This window comes from Gadus morhua, chromosome 1 (genome assembly GCF_902167405.1).
Source record: "Gadus morhua chromosome 1, gadMor3.0, whole genome shotgun sequence".
Lineage (NCBI taxonomy): Eukaryota > Metazoa > Chordata > Actinopteri > Gadiformes > Gadidae > Gadus > Gadus morhua.
The window spans coordinates 3,135,946-3,151,015 of NC_044048.1; the positions used below are offsets into that span (position 1 = coordinate 3,135,946).

Here is a 15,070-nt window from a genome sequence, read left to right on the forward strand (position 1 = left end):
TTGGTCGTCTGCCGTCATCTCACGTACCTGGATCTAGTCATGCAATTGGCGTGTGTGCACCATTTACGGTTTGGGCTGTGGTCCCACTTCTACGGGGGAATAATAACAAACACTACAAAAACAATAGGGATCCAACCTGTTGGCTTGGACCCCTAACTAGAACTGCAAGCAGTTATGCAGGGGTCCAAGAAGTGTGCATTTCGCCGGCACAACGCGACAAGAAATGTGCGTTTCGCCGGCACAACGCGAGGCATGTGTTCAAAACGCTACCCTGAACCTGTGGATATAAAGGTTTTGACTGTGGGAGCTTCGGTGTGGGAGTTATAGCCTAAAACGCGTTTTCAGAACATTGGCCAAATAGGAGATAGACAATGTCGTCGTTTTTTGGCGCCGCCCTGTGGCGAAATTTTCCAAGGACAATTTTCCTTTGCCAAATAACTCCCGCCCACATTAATAATTCTTGGCCATATTTTCTATATAGACTCGGGTTTGCCCCTTGATGGTTTCCCTTGAGTTTGAACAACATTCCTTTGGCCAATTAGAAGATATACAATTTCCTCGTTTATTGCGCCCCCTAATGGCGAAATTTTCCGAAATTTTTATCGAACGACATTAAGGTTAGCACCAACATGTGTGTTAAAATGTGGACTCGTTCCGATGTCTAATTTTGGATTTCTTTGGATTTTTGCTATTCCACGTCTAATTTAGCTCATAAACCAATATTCAAAACGCTACCGTTTCGTCGTCGAAGGACGGATCAAAAAAGTGTTTCATGCATTCTTTGCGTGTGCGTCTGAAGATGTCGTGTGCAAAGTTTGGTGTCGATCGGTCAAGAAATGTGGGAGGAGTAGGGAAAAAACAGTTTTGCGGTTTTCGCGATTTTGCGAAAAAAAATTCTAGACGCAAATGGGCGTGGCCTATGCCAAAAGATGCAGCAGACTCCAGTGAATATGTGTGTACAAGGATTTGAATGTGGGAGGTTCGGTGTGGGAGATATAGCCCCAAACGCGTCATTCCTTGGTATAGCGCCACCTAGTGGCCGGCGTGTCTGGATTTGGTCGTCTGCTTAGAACTCAGGGACCTGGATCTAGTCATGCAATTGGCGTGTCGGCACCATTTACGGTTTGGGCTGTGGACCCACTTCTAGGGGGGAATAATAATAAACACTACAAAAACAATAGGGATCCAACCTGTTGGCTTGGACCCCTAACTAGAACTGCAAGCAGTTATGCAGGGGTCCAAGAAGTGTGCATTTCGCCGGCACAACGCGACAAGAAATGTGCGTTTCGCCGGCACAACGCGAAGCATGTGTTCAAAACGCTACCCTGAACCTGTGGATACAAAGGATTTGACTGTGGTAGGAGTAGCGAGAAAGCGAAATTTTTTAGAAGATATACAATTTCCTCGTTTATTGCGCCCCCTAATGGCGAAATTTTCCGAATTTTTTATCGAACGACATTAAGGCTAGCCCCGACATGTGTGTAAAATGTGGACTCGATCCGATGTCTAATTTTGTTTTTTTTGGATTTTTGATTTTCCACGTCAAATATCGCTAATAAACCAATATTCAAAACGCTACCGTTTCGTCGTCGAAAGTCGGATCAAAAAACTGTCTGAGGGTTTCTTTGCGTGTGCGTCTGAAGATGCCGTGAGCAAAGTTTGGTGTTGATTGGTCGAGAAATGCTGGAGGAGTAGCGAAAAAACAGTTTTGCGGTTTTCGCGATTTTGCGAAAAAAAATTCTAGACGCAAATGGGCGTGGCCTATGCCAAAAGATGCAGCAGACTCCAGTGCATCTGTGTGTACAAGTTTTTGGACTCTGGGACGTTCGGTGTGGGAGTTATAGCCCCAAACGCGTATTCCCTGGTATAGCGCCACCTAGTGGCCGGCATGTCTGGATTTGGTCGTCTGCATAGTCTTCACGTACCTGGATCTAGTCATGTAATTGGCGTGTGTGCACCATTTACGGTTTGGGCTGTAGTACCACTTTCTTGGTAGGAAGTATAAGAATAATAATCCTTACAAAAACAATAGGGATCCAACCTGTTGGCTTGGACCCCTAAAAATCCTTACAAAAACAATAGGGATCCAACCTGTTGGCTTGGACCCCTAAAAAATCCTTACAAAAACAATAGGGATCCAACCTGTTGGCTTGGACCCCTAATAACTAGAACTGCAAGCAGTTATGCAGGGGTCCAAGAAGTGTGCATTTCGCCGGCACAACGCGACAAGAAATGTGCGTTTCGCCGGCACAAAGCGAAGCATGTGTTCAAAACGCTACCCTGAACCTGTGGATACAAAGGATTTGACTGTGGTAGGAGTAGCGAGAAGTCAGTGTAGCGTTTTCGCGGCGAAATTTTGTAGAAGATATACAATTTCCTTGTTTATTGCGCCCCCTAATGGCGAAATTTTCCGAAATTTTTATCGAACGACAATACGGTTAGCACCAACATGTGTGTAAAATGTGGACTCGATCCGATGTCTAATTTTGGATTTCTTTGGATTTTTGATATTCCACGTCTAATTTAGCTAATAAACCAATATTCAAAACGCTACCGTTTCGTTATCGAAGGACGGATCAAAAAAGTAATGCAGGAATTCTTTTCGTGTAGGTCTGAAGATGTCGTGTGCAAAGTTTTGTGTCAATTGGTCGAGAAATGTGGGAGGAGTAGCGAAAAAACATTTTTGCGGTTTTCGCGATTTTGCGAAAAAAAATTATGGACGCAAATGGGCGTGGCCTATGCCAAAAGATGCAGCATACTCCAGTGAATATGTGCGTACAAGTTTTTGACTGTGGGAGGTTCGGTGTGGGAGATATAGCCCCAAACGCGTATTCCTTGGTATAGCGCCACCTAGTGACCGGCGTGTCTGGATTTTGTTATCTGAGTAGCGGTGCCGGACCTGAATCTAGTCATGCTATTGGCATGTCCGCACCATTTACGGTTTGGGCTGTGGGCCCACTTTTAGCGCGGGAAGTATAACTAGAACTGCAAGCAGTTATGCAGGGGTCCAAGAAGTGTGCATTTCGCCGGCACAACGCGACAAGAAATGTGCGTTTCGCCGGCACAACGCGAAGCATGTGTTCAAAACGCTACCCTGAACCTGTGGATATAAAGGTTTTGACTGTGGGAGCTTCGGTGTGGGAGTTATAGCCTAAAACGCGTTTTCAGAACATTGGCCAAATAGGAGATAGACAATGTCGTCGTTTTTTGGCGCCGCCCTGTGGCGAAATTTTCCAAGGACAATTTTCCTTTGCCAAATAACTCCCGCCCACATTAATAATTCTTGGCCATATTTTCTATATAGACTCGGGTTTGCCCCTTGATGGTTTCCCTTGAGTTTGAAGAACATTCCTTTGGCCAATTAGAAGATATACAATTTCCTCGTTTATTGCGCCCCCTAATGGCGAAATTTTCCGAAATTTTTATCGAACGACATTAAGGTTAGCACCAACATGTGTGTAAAATGTGGACTCGATCCGATGTCTCATTTTGGATTTCTTTGGATTTTTGCTATTCCACGTCTAATTTAGCTAATAAACCAATATTCAAAACGCTACCGTTTCGTCGTCGAAGGTCGGATCAAAAAAGTCTTTCGTGCATTCTTTGCGTGTGTGTCTGAAGATGTCGTGTGCAAAGTTTGGTGTCGATTGGTCAAGAAATGTGGGAGGAGTAGGGAAAAAACAGTTTTGCGGTTTTCGCGATTTTGCGAAAAAAAATTCTAGACGCAAATGGGCGTGGCCTATGCCAAAAGATGCAGCAGACTCCAGTGAATATGTGCGTACAAGTTTTTGACTGTGGGAGGTTTGGTGTGGGAGTTATAGCCCCAAACGCGTCTTTCCTTGGTATAGCGCCACCTAGTGGCCGGCGTGTCTGGATTTTGTCGTCGGCATAGTCTTCACGTACCTAGATCTAGTCATGTAATTGGCGTGTGTGCACCATTTACGGTTTGGGCTGTAGTAGCACTTTCTTGGTAGGAAGTATAATAACTAGAACTGCAAGCAGTTATGCAGGGGTCCAAGAAGTGTGCATTTCGCCGGCACAACGCGAAAAGAAATGTGCGTTTCGCCGGCACAACGCGAAGCATGTGTTCAAAACGCTACCCTGAACCTGTGGATACAAAGGATTTGACTGTGGTAGGAGTAGCGAGAAGTCAGTGTAGCGTTTTCGCGGCGAAATTTTGTAGAAGATATACAATTTCCTCGTTTATTGCGCCCCCTAATGGCGAAATTTTCCGACATTTTTATCGAACGACATTAAGGTTAGCACCAACATGTGTGTAAAATTTGGACTCGATCCGATGTCTAATTTTGGATATCTTTGGATTTTTGATATTCCACGTCTAATTTAGCTAATAAACCAATATTCAAAACGCTACCGTTTCGTCGTCAAAGGTCGCATCAAAAAAGTGTTTCATGCATTCTTTGAGTGTGCGTCTGAAGATGTCGTGTGCAAAGTTTGGTGTCGATTGGTCAAGAAATGTGGGAGGAGTAGGGAAAAAACAGTTTTGCGGTTTTCGCGATTTTGCGAAAAATATTCCCAGACGCAAATGGGCGTGGCCTAGGCCAAAAGATGCAGCAGACTCCAGTGCATCTGTGTGTACAAGTTTTTGGACTGTGGGAGGTTCGGTGTGGGAGCTATAGCCCCAAACGCGTCTTTCCTTGGTATAGCGCCACCTAGTGGCCGGCGTGTCTCGATTTTGTTATCTGAGTAGCGGTGCCGGACCTGGATCAAGTCATGCAATTGGCGTGTCGGCACCATTTACGGTTTGGGCTGTGGTACCACATTTAGCGCAGGAATAATAATAAGAAAAATCCTTACAAAAACAATAGGGATCCAACCTGTTGGCTTGGACCCCTAATAATAATAACTAGAACTGCAAGCAGTTATGCAGGGGTCCAAGAAGTGTGCATTTCGCCGGCACAACGCGACAAGAAATGTGCGTTTCGCCGGCACAACGCGAAGCAAGTATTCAAAACGCTACCGTGAACAACATGTGGATATAAAGGTTTTGACTGTGGGAGCTTCGGTGTGGGAGTTATAGCCTGAAACGCGTTTTAAGAACATTCCATTGGCCAAATAGGAGATAGACAATGTCGTCGTTTTTTTGCACCCCCTTGTGGCGAATTTTTCCAAAGACAATTTTCATTTTCCAAATAACTCCCGCCCACATTAATAATTCTTGGCCATATTGTCTAGATAGACTAGGGATTGCCCCTTGATGGTTTCCCTCGAGTTTGAAGAACATTCCTCTGGCAAATGAGAAGATATACAATTTCCTCGTTTATTGCGCCCCCTAATGGCGAAATTTTCCGAATTTTTTATCGAACGACATTAAGGCTAGCCCCGACATGTGTGTAAAATGTGGACTCGATCCGATGTCTAATTTTGGTTTTTTTGGATTTTTGATTTTCCACGTCAAATTTAGCTAATAAACCAATATTCAAAACGCTACCGTTTCGTCGTCGAAAGTCGGATCAAAAAACTGTCTGAGGGTTTCTTTGCGTGTGCGTCTGAAGATGCCGTGAGCAAAGTTTGGTGTTGATTGGTCGAGAAATGCTGGAGGAGTAGCGAAAAAACAGTTTTGCGGTTTTCGCGATTTTGCGAAAAAAATTTCTAGACGCAAATGGGCGGGGCCTATGCCAAAAGATGCAACAGACTCCAGTGCATCTGTGTGTTCAAGTTTTTGGACTCTGGGACGTTCGGTGTGGGAGTTATAGCCCCAAACGCGTATTCCCTGGTATAGCGCCACCTAGTGGCCGGCATGTCTGGATTTGGTCGTCTGCATAGTCTTCACGTACCTGGATCTAGTCATGTAATTGGCGTGTGTGCACCATTTACGGTTTGGGCTGTAGTACCACTTTCTTGGTAGGAAGTATAAGAATAATAATCCTTACAAAAACAATAGGGATCCAACCTGTTGGCTTGGACCCCTAATAACTAGAACTGCAAGCAGTTATGCAGGGGTCCAAGAAGTGTGCATTTCGCCGGCACAACGCGACAAGAAATGTGCGTTTCGCCGGCACAACGCGAAGCATGTGTTGAAAACGCTACCCTGAATATGTGGATACAAAGGATTTGACTGTGGTAGGAGTAGCGAGAAGTCAGTGTAGCGTTTTCGCGGCGAAATTTTGCAGACGATATACAATTTCCTCGTTTATTGCGCCCCCTAATGGCGAATTTTTCCGATTTTTTTATCGAACGACGTTAAGGTTAACACCAACATGTGTGTAAAATTTGGACTCGATCCGATGTCTAATTTTGGATTTTTTTGGATTTTTGATATTCCACGTCTAATTTAGCTAATAAACCAATATTCAAAACGCTACCGTTTCGTCGTCAAAGGTCGCATCAAAAAAGTGTTTCGTGCATTCTTTGCGTGTGCGTCTGAAGATGTCGTGTGCAAAGTTTGGTGTTGATTGGTCGAGAAATGTGGGAGGAGTAGCGAAAAAACAGTTTTGCGGTTTTTGCGATTTAGCGAAAAATATTCCCAGACGCAAATGGGCGTGGCCTAGGCCAAAAGATGCAGCAGACTCCAGTGCATCTGTGTGTACAAGTTTTTGGACTCTGGGAGGTTCGGTGTGGGAGTTATAGCCCCAAACGCGTATTCTTTGGTATAGCGCCACCTAGGGGCCGGCGTGTCTGGATTTTGTTATCTGAGTAGCGGTGCCGATTCTGGATCAAGTCATGCAATTGGCGCGTGTGCAACATTTACGGTTTGGGCTGTAGTATCACTTTCACCGCGGGAAGTATAAAAATCCTTACAAAAACAATAGGGATCCAACCTGTTGGCTTGGACCCCTAAAAATCCTTACAAAAACAATAGGGATCCAACCTGTTGGCTTGGACCCCTAATAAAAACTAGAACTGCAAGCAGTTATGCAGGGGTCCAAGAAGTGTGCATTTCGCCGGCACAACGCGACAAGAAATGTGCGTTTCGCCGGCACAAAGCGAAGCATGTGTTCAAAACGCTACCCTGAACCTGTGGATACAAAGGATTTGACTGTGGTAGGAGTAGCGAGAAGTCAGTGTAGCGTTTTCGCGGCGAAATTTTGTAGAAGATATACAATTTCCTTGTTTATTGCGCCCCCTAATGGCGAAATTTTCCGATATTTTTATCGAACGACATTAAGGTTAGCACCAACATGTGTGTAAAATGTGGACTCGATCCGATGTCTAATTTTGGATTTCTTTGGATTTTTGATATTCCACGTCTAATTTAGCTAATAAACCAATATTCAAAACGCTACCGTTTCGTTATCGAAGGACGGATTAAAAAAGTAATGCAGGAATTCTTTTCGTGTAGGTCTGAAGATGTCGTGTGCAAAGTTTTGTGTCAATTGGTCGAGAAATGTGGGAGGAGTAGCGAAAAAACATTTTTGCGGTTTTCGCGATATAGCGAAAAATATTCCTAGACGCAAATGGGCGTGGCCTAGGCCAAAAGATGCAGCAGACTCCAGTGCATCTGTGTGTACAAGTTTTTGGACTCTGGGAGGTTCGGTGTGGGAGTTATAGCCCCAAACGCGTCTGTCCTTGGTATAGCGCCACCTAGTGGCCGGCGTGTCTGGATTTGGTTATCTGAGTAGCGGTGCCGGACCTGGATCTAGTCATGCAATTGGCGTGTCGGCACCATTTACGGTTTGGGCTGTGGTACCACTTCTAAGGCGTATAGTATAATAACTAGAACTGCAAGCAGTTATGCAGGGGTCCAAGAAGTGTGCATTTCGCCGGCACAACGCGACAAGAAATGTGCGTTTTGCCGGCACAACGTGAAGCATGTGTTCGAAACGCTACCCTGAACCTGTGGATACAAAGGATTTGACTGTGGTAGGAGTAGCAAGAAGTCAGGGTAGCGTTTTCGCGGCGAAATTTTGTAGAAGATATACAATTTCCTCGTTTATTGCGCCCCCTAATGGCGAAATTTTCCGAAATTTTTATCGAACGACATTAAGGTTAGCACCAACATGTGTGTAAAATTTGGACTCGATCCGATGTCTAATTTTGGATTTCTTTGGATTTTTGATATTCCACGTCTAATTTAGCTAATAAACCAATATTGAAAACGCTACCGTTTCGTCGTCAAAGGTCGCATCAAAAAAGTGTTTCGTGCATTCTTTGCGTGTACGTCTGAAGATGTCGTGTGCAAAGTTTGGTGTCGATTGGTCAAGAAATGTGGGAGGAGTAGCGAAAATACAGTTTTGCGGTTTTCGCGATTTAGCGAAAAATATTCCCAGACGCAAATGGGCGTGGCCTAGGCCAAAAGATGCAACAGACTCCAGTGCATCTGTGTGTACAAGTTTTTGGACTCTGGGAGGTTCGGTGTGGGAGTTATAGCCGCAAACGCGTATTCCTTGGTATAGCGCCACCTAGTGGCCGGCATGTCTGGATTTTGTCGTCTGCCGTCACCTCACGGACCTGGATCTAGTCATGTAATTGGCTTGTGTGCACCATTTACGGTTTGGGCTGTAGTACCACTTTTAGCTGCTGGAATAATAAGAAAAATCCTTACAAAAACAATAGGGATCCAACCTGTTGGCTTGGACCCCTAATCATTACAAAAACAATAGGGATCCAACCTGTTGGCTTGGACCCCTAACTAGAACTGCAAGCAGTTATGCAGGGGTCCAAGAAGTGTGCATTTCGCCGGCACAACGCGACAAGAAATGTGCGTTTCGCCGGCACAAAGCGAAGCATGTGTTCAAAACGCTACCCTGAACCTGTGGATACAAAGGATTTGACTGTGGTAGGAGTAGCGAGAAGTCAGTGTAGCGTTTTCGCGGCGAAATTTTGTAGAGGATATACAATTTCCTTGTTTATTGCGCCCCCTAACGGCGAAATTTTCCGAAATTTTCATCGAACGACAATAAGGTTAGCACCAACATGTGTGTAAAATGTGGAGTCGATCCGATGTCTAATTTTGGATTTCTTTGGATTTTTGATATTCCACGTCTAATTTAGCTAATAAACCAATATTCAAAACGCTACCGTTTCGTTATCGAAGGACGGATCAAAAAAGTAATGCAGGAATTCTTTTCGTGTAGGTCTGAAGATGTCGTGTGCAAAGTTTTGTGTCAATTGGTCAAGAAATGTGGGAGGAGTAGCGAAAAAACATTTTTGCGGTTTTCGCGATATAGCGAAAAATATTCCTAGACGCAAATGGGCGTGGCCTAGGCCAAAAGATGCAGCAGACTCCAGTGCATCTGTGTGTACAAGTTTTTGGACTCTGGGAGGTTCGGTGTGGGAGTTATAGCCCCAAACGCGTCTGTCCTTGGTATAGCGCCACCTAGTGGCCGGCGTGTCTGGATTTGGTTATCTGAGTAGCGGTGCCGGACCTGGATCTAGTCATGCAATTGGCGTGTCGGCACCATTTACGGTTTGGGCTGTGGTACCACTTCTAAGGCGTATAGTATAATAATAATAATCCTTACAAAAACAATAGGGATCCAACCTGTTGGCTTGGACCCCTAATAATAATCCTTACAAAAACAATAGGGATCCAACCTGTTGGCTTGGACCCCTAATAAAAATCCTTACAAAAACAATAGGGATCCAACCTGTTGGCTTGGACCCCTAACAATAATAATGGAAAGTAAGTGTATAAGAGGAACACAACTAGGAGAGCAGAGACCTAAATGCAAAACTAAATAAATGTAAAATGTAAACTTTATACCAGATGTTGACTGGTATAAAGTGGCAAGTTATAAAGTGTTATAGTGGTGAGCTAAGTAGCTTAGGAGTTCAGTAGTCTTTTGGCCCGTGGGATGAAACTGTCCCTGAGTCTGGTGGTGCGAGACCAGATGCTGCGGTAGCGTCTACCAGACGGGAGCAGCTGAAACAGTTTATTACTGGGGTGATGAGGTTCTTTAATAATCCAGTTAGTCTTCTTCCTGCAGCGCTGAGTGTAGAGGTCCTCCATAGATGGCAGCTCTGTCCTGGTAATGTGATGGGCAGCTTTCACCACCCTCTGTAATGTCTTACGGTTGAGGGCAGAACAACTGCCATACCAGGCGGTGATGCAGCCGGTTAGGATACTCTCTATGGTGCACGTGTAGAAGTTGCAGAATATCCTGGACTCCATGTTGAACCTCCGCAGCCTGCGGAGGAAGAAGAGCCGCTGTCTTGCCATCTTTGTGATGGCGTTGGTGTGGTAAGTCCAGGTCAGGTCCTCGCAGATGTGGACCCAAAGGAACTTGAGGCTGCTGACTCTCTCTACTGTCGTCCCGTTGATGGTGATGGGGGAGTGCTCGGCTCCCTGTCGCTTCCTGTAGTCCACATCAGCTCCTTAGTTTTGCTGAGGTTGAGCTTGAGGTTGTTATCCTGGCACCAAGATGTCAGGGCTCTCACCTCCTCTCTGTACGCCGTCTTGTCGCCATCGGGGATCAGGCCGATGACGGTCGTGTCGTCAGCAAACTTGACGATGGTGTTGGAGCTGTGTGTGGCCACGCAGTCATGTGTGAACATGGAGTAGAGGAGAGGGCTGAGCACGCAGCCCTGGGGTGCGCCGGTGTTGAGAGTTCAGATGGATGATGTGGCATTTCCTATCTGCCTGGGGTCTGCCCGTCAGGAATTTCAGTATCCAGTCACAAAGGACGGTGTTGAGCCCGAGTTCCCTGAGCTTCCCAGCAAGCTTGGAGGGCACAATGGTGTTAAATGCTGAACTGTAGTCAATGAACAGCATTCTCACATGTGTGTTCCTCTGGTCCAGGTGGGACAGGGCAGTGTGGAGGGTGAGGGCGATGGCGTCGTCTGTGGACCTGTTTGCCCTGTATGCAAACTGCAGGGGGTCCAGTGAGTCTGGGAGGAAGGAGGTGATGAATGATTTGACTAACCGCTCGAAGCACTTCATGACGATGGAGGTGAGTGCTACTGGGCGGTAGTCGTTGTGGCAGGACGCTTTTGACTTCTTGGGAATGGGAATGATGGTGGACTTTTTGAGACTTGTGGGGACCACAGACTGGAGCTGTGACTTGAAAATGTCTGTAAACACACCTGCCAGCTGATCTGCACGCACCCTGAGAGCCTGGCCAGGGATGCCATCAGGACCAGGGGCCTGTGTGGATTAATCCTTTTGAAGGATTAAGTAGTGTTATGATCAATCCAAAGAAACCTCATCATTAACTAGAAAATACATTTCCTGCAGAAAATGCGGTGAGTGCTGTAGTACAAAGTGTCGTTGAAAATATTTTTGAATGAAGCCACATAGATTAAGACATAAAGAAACGTTAAATGGCTTAAATCAAGTGAAGGGATTTGAACAAAAGTTCAAAAGTCTAAATGGAGTAAACAATCTAAAGATGCACACCATTTAAAGGTCCCATGGCATGAAAATCTCCCTTTATGAGGTTTTCTAACATAAATATGAGTTCCTCTAGCCTGCCTATGGTCCCCCAGTGGCTAAAACTTGCATTTGGTATAAAACGAGCACTAGGTGTTCTGCTCGCCTTTGAAGAAAACGGAGGCTCAAGCGGGCTGATTTGGAATGTGGTCCCATATGTCGTCATAAAGGATCTTAGCTCCTCCCCTTTCTCTGCCATGCCCGCCCAGAGAATTTGGCCCGCCAATGAGACACGACCGTGCGAGCGCCACATGTGTGTGTGTGTGTGTGATTACACACACTGTAACGCAAGTGTTTGCTGTCGGTTCTTTGACATCTCTAGTATTTCCACAACGAGAATGTAGTGGGGGTTATCTCAGCCATGGTTGAGAAGGAATTGGGGGAAAGGAACTTTGGCTTTGACTCCCTGAAGTACATGTACTGCGACATGCCGCCGGTTACCGCGAGGCACCACCGCCCGGCAGCGGGCAGGGGGGAGCAGGCAGCGCGTGGTTCAGTATACTTCAGATTGATGTAGAAGTGGAAGAACCAGAGACGTCGGAGAACCCGACAAAGTCATTTGTGATTCATAATATCGTCTGGAGGCGCACACAGCTTTTGGCCGTGATAATATGTATTATATAGTGCTGTCAAGTGATTAAAATATCTAATCGCGATTAATCGCATTAATGTCAAAGTTAACTCACAATTGCAAAAAAAATTCCATGCTAAATATCCCTTGATTTCTTTGTCCCATATATTTTTCTCATTTTAATGCTCTTATCAACATGGAGAAGTGCATCGGCTTGCCTTGTGCAAATGTTTTTTTATTGATAACAACACATATACTGATCAAAACAGGATGATGCAAAAAAAAAGCCTATAGTGCAATTAAACGATGAACATACAAACATGCCGCCTTGAACATAGCAGTCAGACTACTGCTTCTTTGTTTTTAGCCAAAGAAAAAAAAAGAATTGCGTTAATCGTGCGCTAAAAAAATTAACGCCGTTAATAACGCGTTTAACTGACAGCACTAGTAATATATGATATAGATTACTATGTATTATATGATATTATTTAGATATAGACTGTAGGACTGTAACGCAAGTGTTGTATACTTCCTTGTTATTTGGATAACCGTTCTGCTTTTGGTGTTATGGCGCATAACACGTCGGACTCTCGTCTCTTGTATTTCTACAACGAGATTCGTATTGGGGGTTATCTCATCCATAGTTGAGAATGAATTGGTGGAAAGGAACTTGGCTTTGACTCCCTCAAGAACATGAACCACGACATGGTGGAGAAAGGGATTGTTGGCCGTGAATGTCTGCCGCTTGAGGCCCGCTTCCCGCTGCCGAGGGTACCGCTGCCGAGGGACCACCGCCTCGGCGCTGCAGGAGGCGGAGGTGCCTAAGCACTGCCCGGCAACAATCCCTTTCTCCTCCATGTCGCGGTTCAGTCTACTTCAGATTGATGTGGATGTGGAAGAACCAGGAACGTCGGAGAACCCAATGCGGTCGTTTGAGATTGATAATATCGGCTCACACAGCTTTTGGCCGTGATAATATATGTTATATGATATAGATATCTATGTAGAATATGATACTATTTAGATATAGAGCTCCAGGGCTACCGTGTGTTCTAGAATATTTACAGAACACGGCTATAGGCTGTGTGTGCCTCGCCATTGCGATACATCCACTGTAAACAGAGCGCAAGGGACCGTGGCTGCAAGCTGCTCAGGACCACACCCCCACCCTCCTCCTTGACCCCCCTCGCTCCTCCTCATTTGCATTATAGCTACAGACACCAAAACCGCGCATTTGGGGGAAGCTCAGCCATCCGTGAGGAACTCGGATTAGAGCCGCTGCTCCTCTACTTAGAAAGGAGTCAGCTGAGGTGGTTCGGGCATCTGGTAAGGATGCCCACTGGGCGCCTTCCTTGGGAGGTGTTTCAGGCACGTCCAGTGGGGAGGAGACCTCGGGGAAGACCCAGGACTAGGTGGAGAGATTATATCTCAACACTGGCCTGGGAACGCCTCGGGATCCCCCCGTCAGAGTTGGTCAATGTGGCCCGGGAAAGGGAAGTCTGGGGCCCCCTGCTTGAGCTGCTCCCCCCGCGACCCGACCCCGGATAAGCGGACGAAAATGAGATGAGATGATGATGAGATGAATGTGCAACTGGCTCGGAGTGGCTGTAACTCTGCACCATGGCTGAATTTCGGGAACGTCTTTGTATACTGTGTTAGTGGCCTACTAATACCTATATTAAAGCATCAATAAAATAGCATGTCATGGGACCTTTAAGAAAAAGTTAATGGTTGAAAACAAATAAAGTGACAGCTGAATGAAAAGCACAAAGCATTGCTAAAAATGCAGAAATGTAAAAGGTCAAATGTATTGCCCTGCACTGCTGGTGTGTGTGTGTGTGTGTGTGTGTGTGCGTGTGTGTGTGTGTGCGTGTGTGTGTGTGTGTGTGTGTGTTTGTGTGTGTGTGTGTCTTTAAGAGAATAGCTAGCCGGTATGTGTAAAAGTAGCCCAATAAAGCAGGAAAAACAGCCCAATCTGGCCCCACTGCCTGAACGTCCTCCAAAAGTAGCCCAATCCAGCGGGAAAAAACACCTAATCTGGCAACACTGCTGAACGTCCTCACGCTCCAGCTTCAACGTAAATCAATGTGACCAAATGAAAACGAAGCCGGTATGAAACTAAAACTGTTATTCTGAAGATACAAGTGTGTAGATTTGTTTAATTGTTTGGACGATGGTAAATGGTTGAAATTTGACCGAGTTACGATGTCTTAAGTAATTTAAGTGTTAGAATGGGCAGACGGCTTCACTGTGACCAACTGTAGAATATGACGGTTTGAAACTAAAACTGATTCTGAAGAAAATGATATCGAAATTCCGATTAAGTTACGCCTTAAACAGTTGAAGTACCAGAGGCCTCCCATTGACTCCCATGTTAAAAAAAGATGATTTTTTAAAAGTATATCTTAAAAAGTATAAAATATTTTAAAATCTGAAAAGAATCAAGCGATTCCAAATATTTAAAAATTTGAATGGAGTCTCTAGTTGAAAAATTGAGATAGGTCCCAAAGTTTGTAGAGAGAAAGAAAGAAAGAAAGAAAGAAAGAAAGAAAGAAAGAAAGAAAGAAAGAATAAAACTTATGAAGAACAATAGTTGAGCACTGCATGCAGCACTCAGCTAATCGACAATTGATAAATCAATCATTTGTGCACATTGTAATTTACTTTCTTTATGTGACTCAGTGTTTTGCTGTGGAGTGTGTGTGATTGATGGCTGGTTGAAGCAGCCTCAGCTGGCGAGCCTTTGGCTGATTGGCCTCTGGGGCTGGTTCAGGCTGTGGTGCCCCCACTCATCAGGGAACACCAGAGCTCTTTCTTGATCAGCGTTGATGTCTGTACGTTGCGAAGGAGAAAACACGAAACAGTAACTTATAATTCTGATAAATGTCCATGATTTTTTGTCAAATTTATTAATGTCTGATGTAGAATTGTATCATTCATTCACCAACGTACACAACATTTACATTTACATTAAGGGTATTTAGCAGACACTTATCCAAAGCAACTTACAATTAGTACATTTGTCAGAAGAAATATATTCAGACATTTGTCTGAATATATTGTTTCAGAAGAAACAAACAATATATTGCTGTCGATACAGTAAGGATGTTCATAGAAACAAGTGGCAAACACAAAAAAAAAATTCTAACCCTTTATTGAACAAAGAT

The 15,070-nt window shown here is 44.9% G+C and overlaps 1 protein-coding gene across 8 annotated transcripts in view; it reads left to right on the top strand.

The window, feature by feature from the left end:
* The window catches only part of fkbp5 (FKBP prolyl isomerase 5), a 40,593-nt gene that overhangs the window by 17,052 nt on the left and 8,471 nt on the right, over positions 1-15,070 (top strand). For 4 of the 8 annotated variants that reach the window (XM_030358494.1, XM_030358588.1, XM_030358840.1 and 1 more), the window contains exon 1: positions 10,703-10,853. The exons of the other annotated variants lie outside the window; for them this stretch is intronic. In XM_030358494.1, the coding sequence (XP_030214354.1) occupies positions 10,734-10,853 (120 nt within the window). In that variant the 5' untranslated portion in view covers positions 10,703-10,733. Of the gene's footprint in view, positions 1-10,702; positions 10,854-15,070 lie in introns of those variants that run through there. 8 annotated transcript variants of the gene reach the window in all.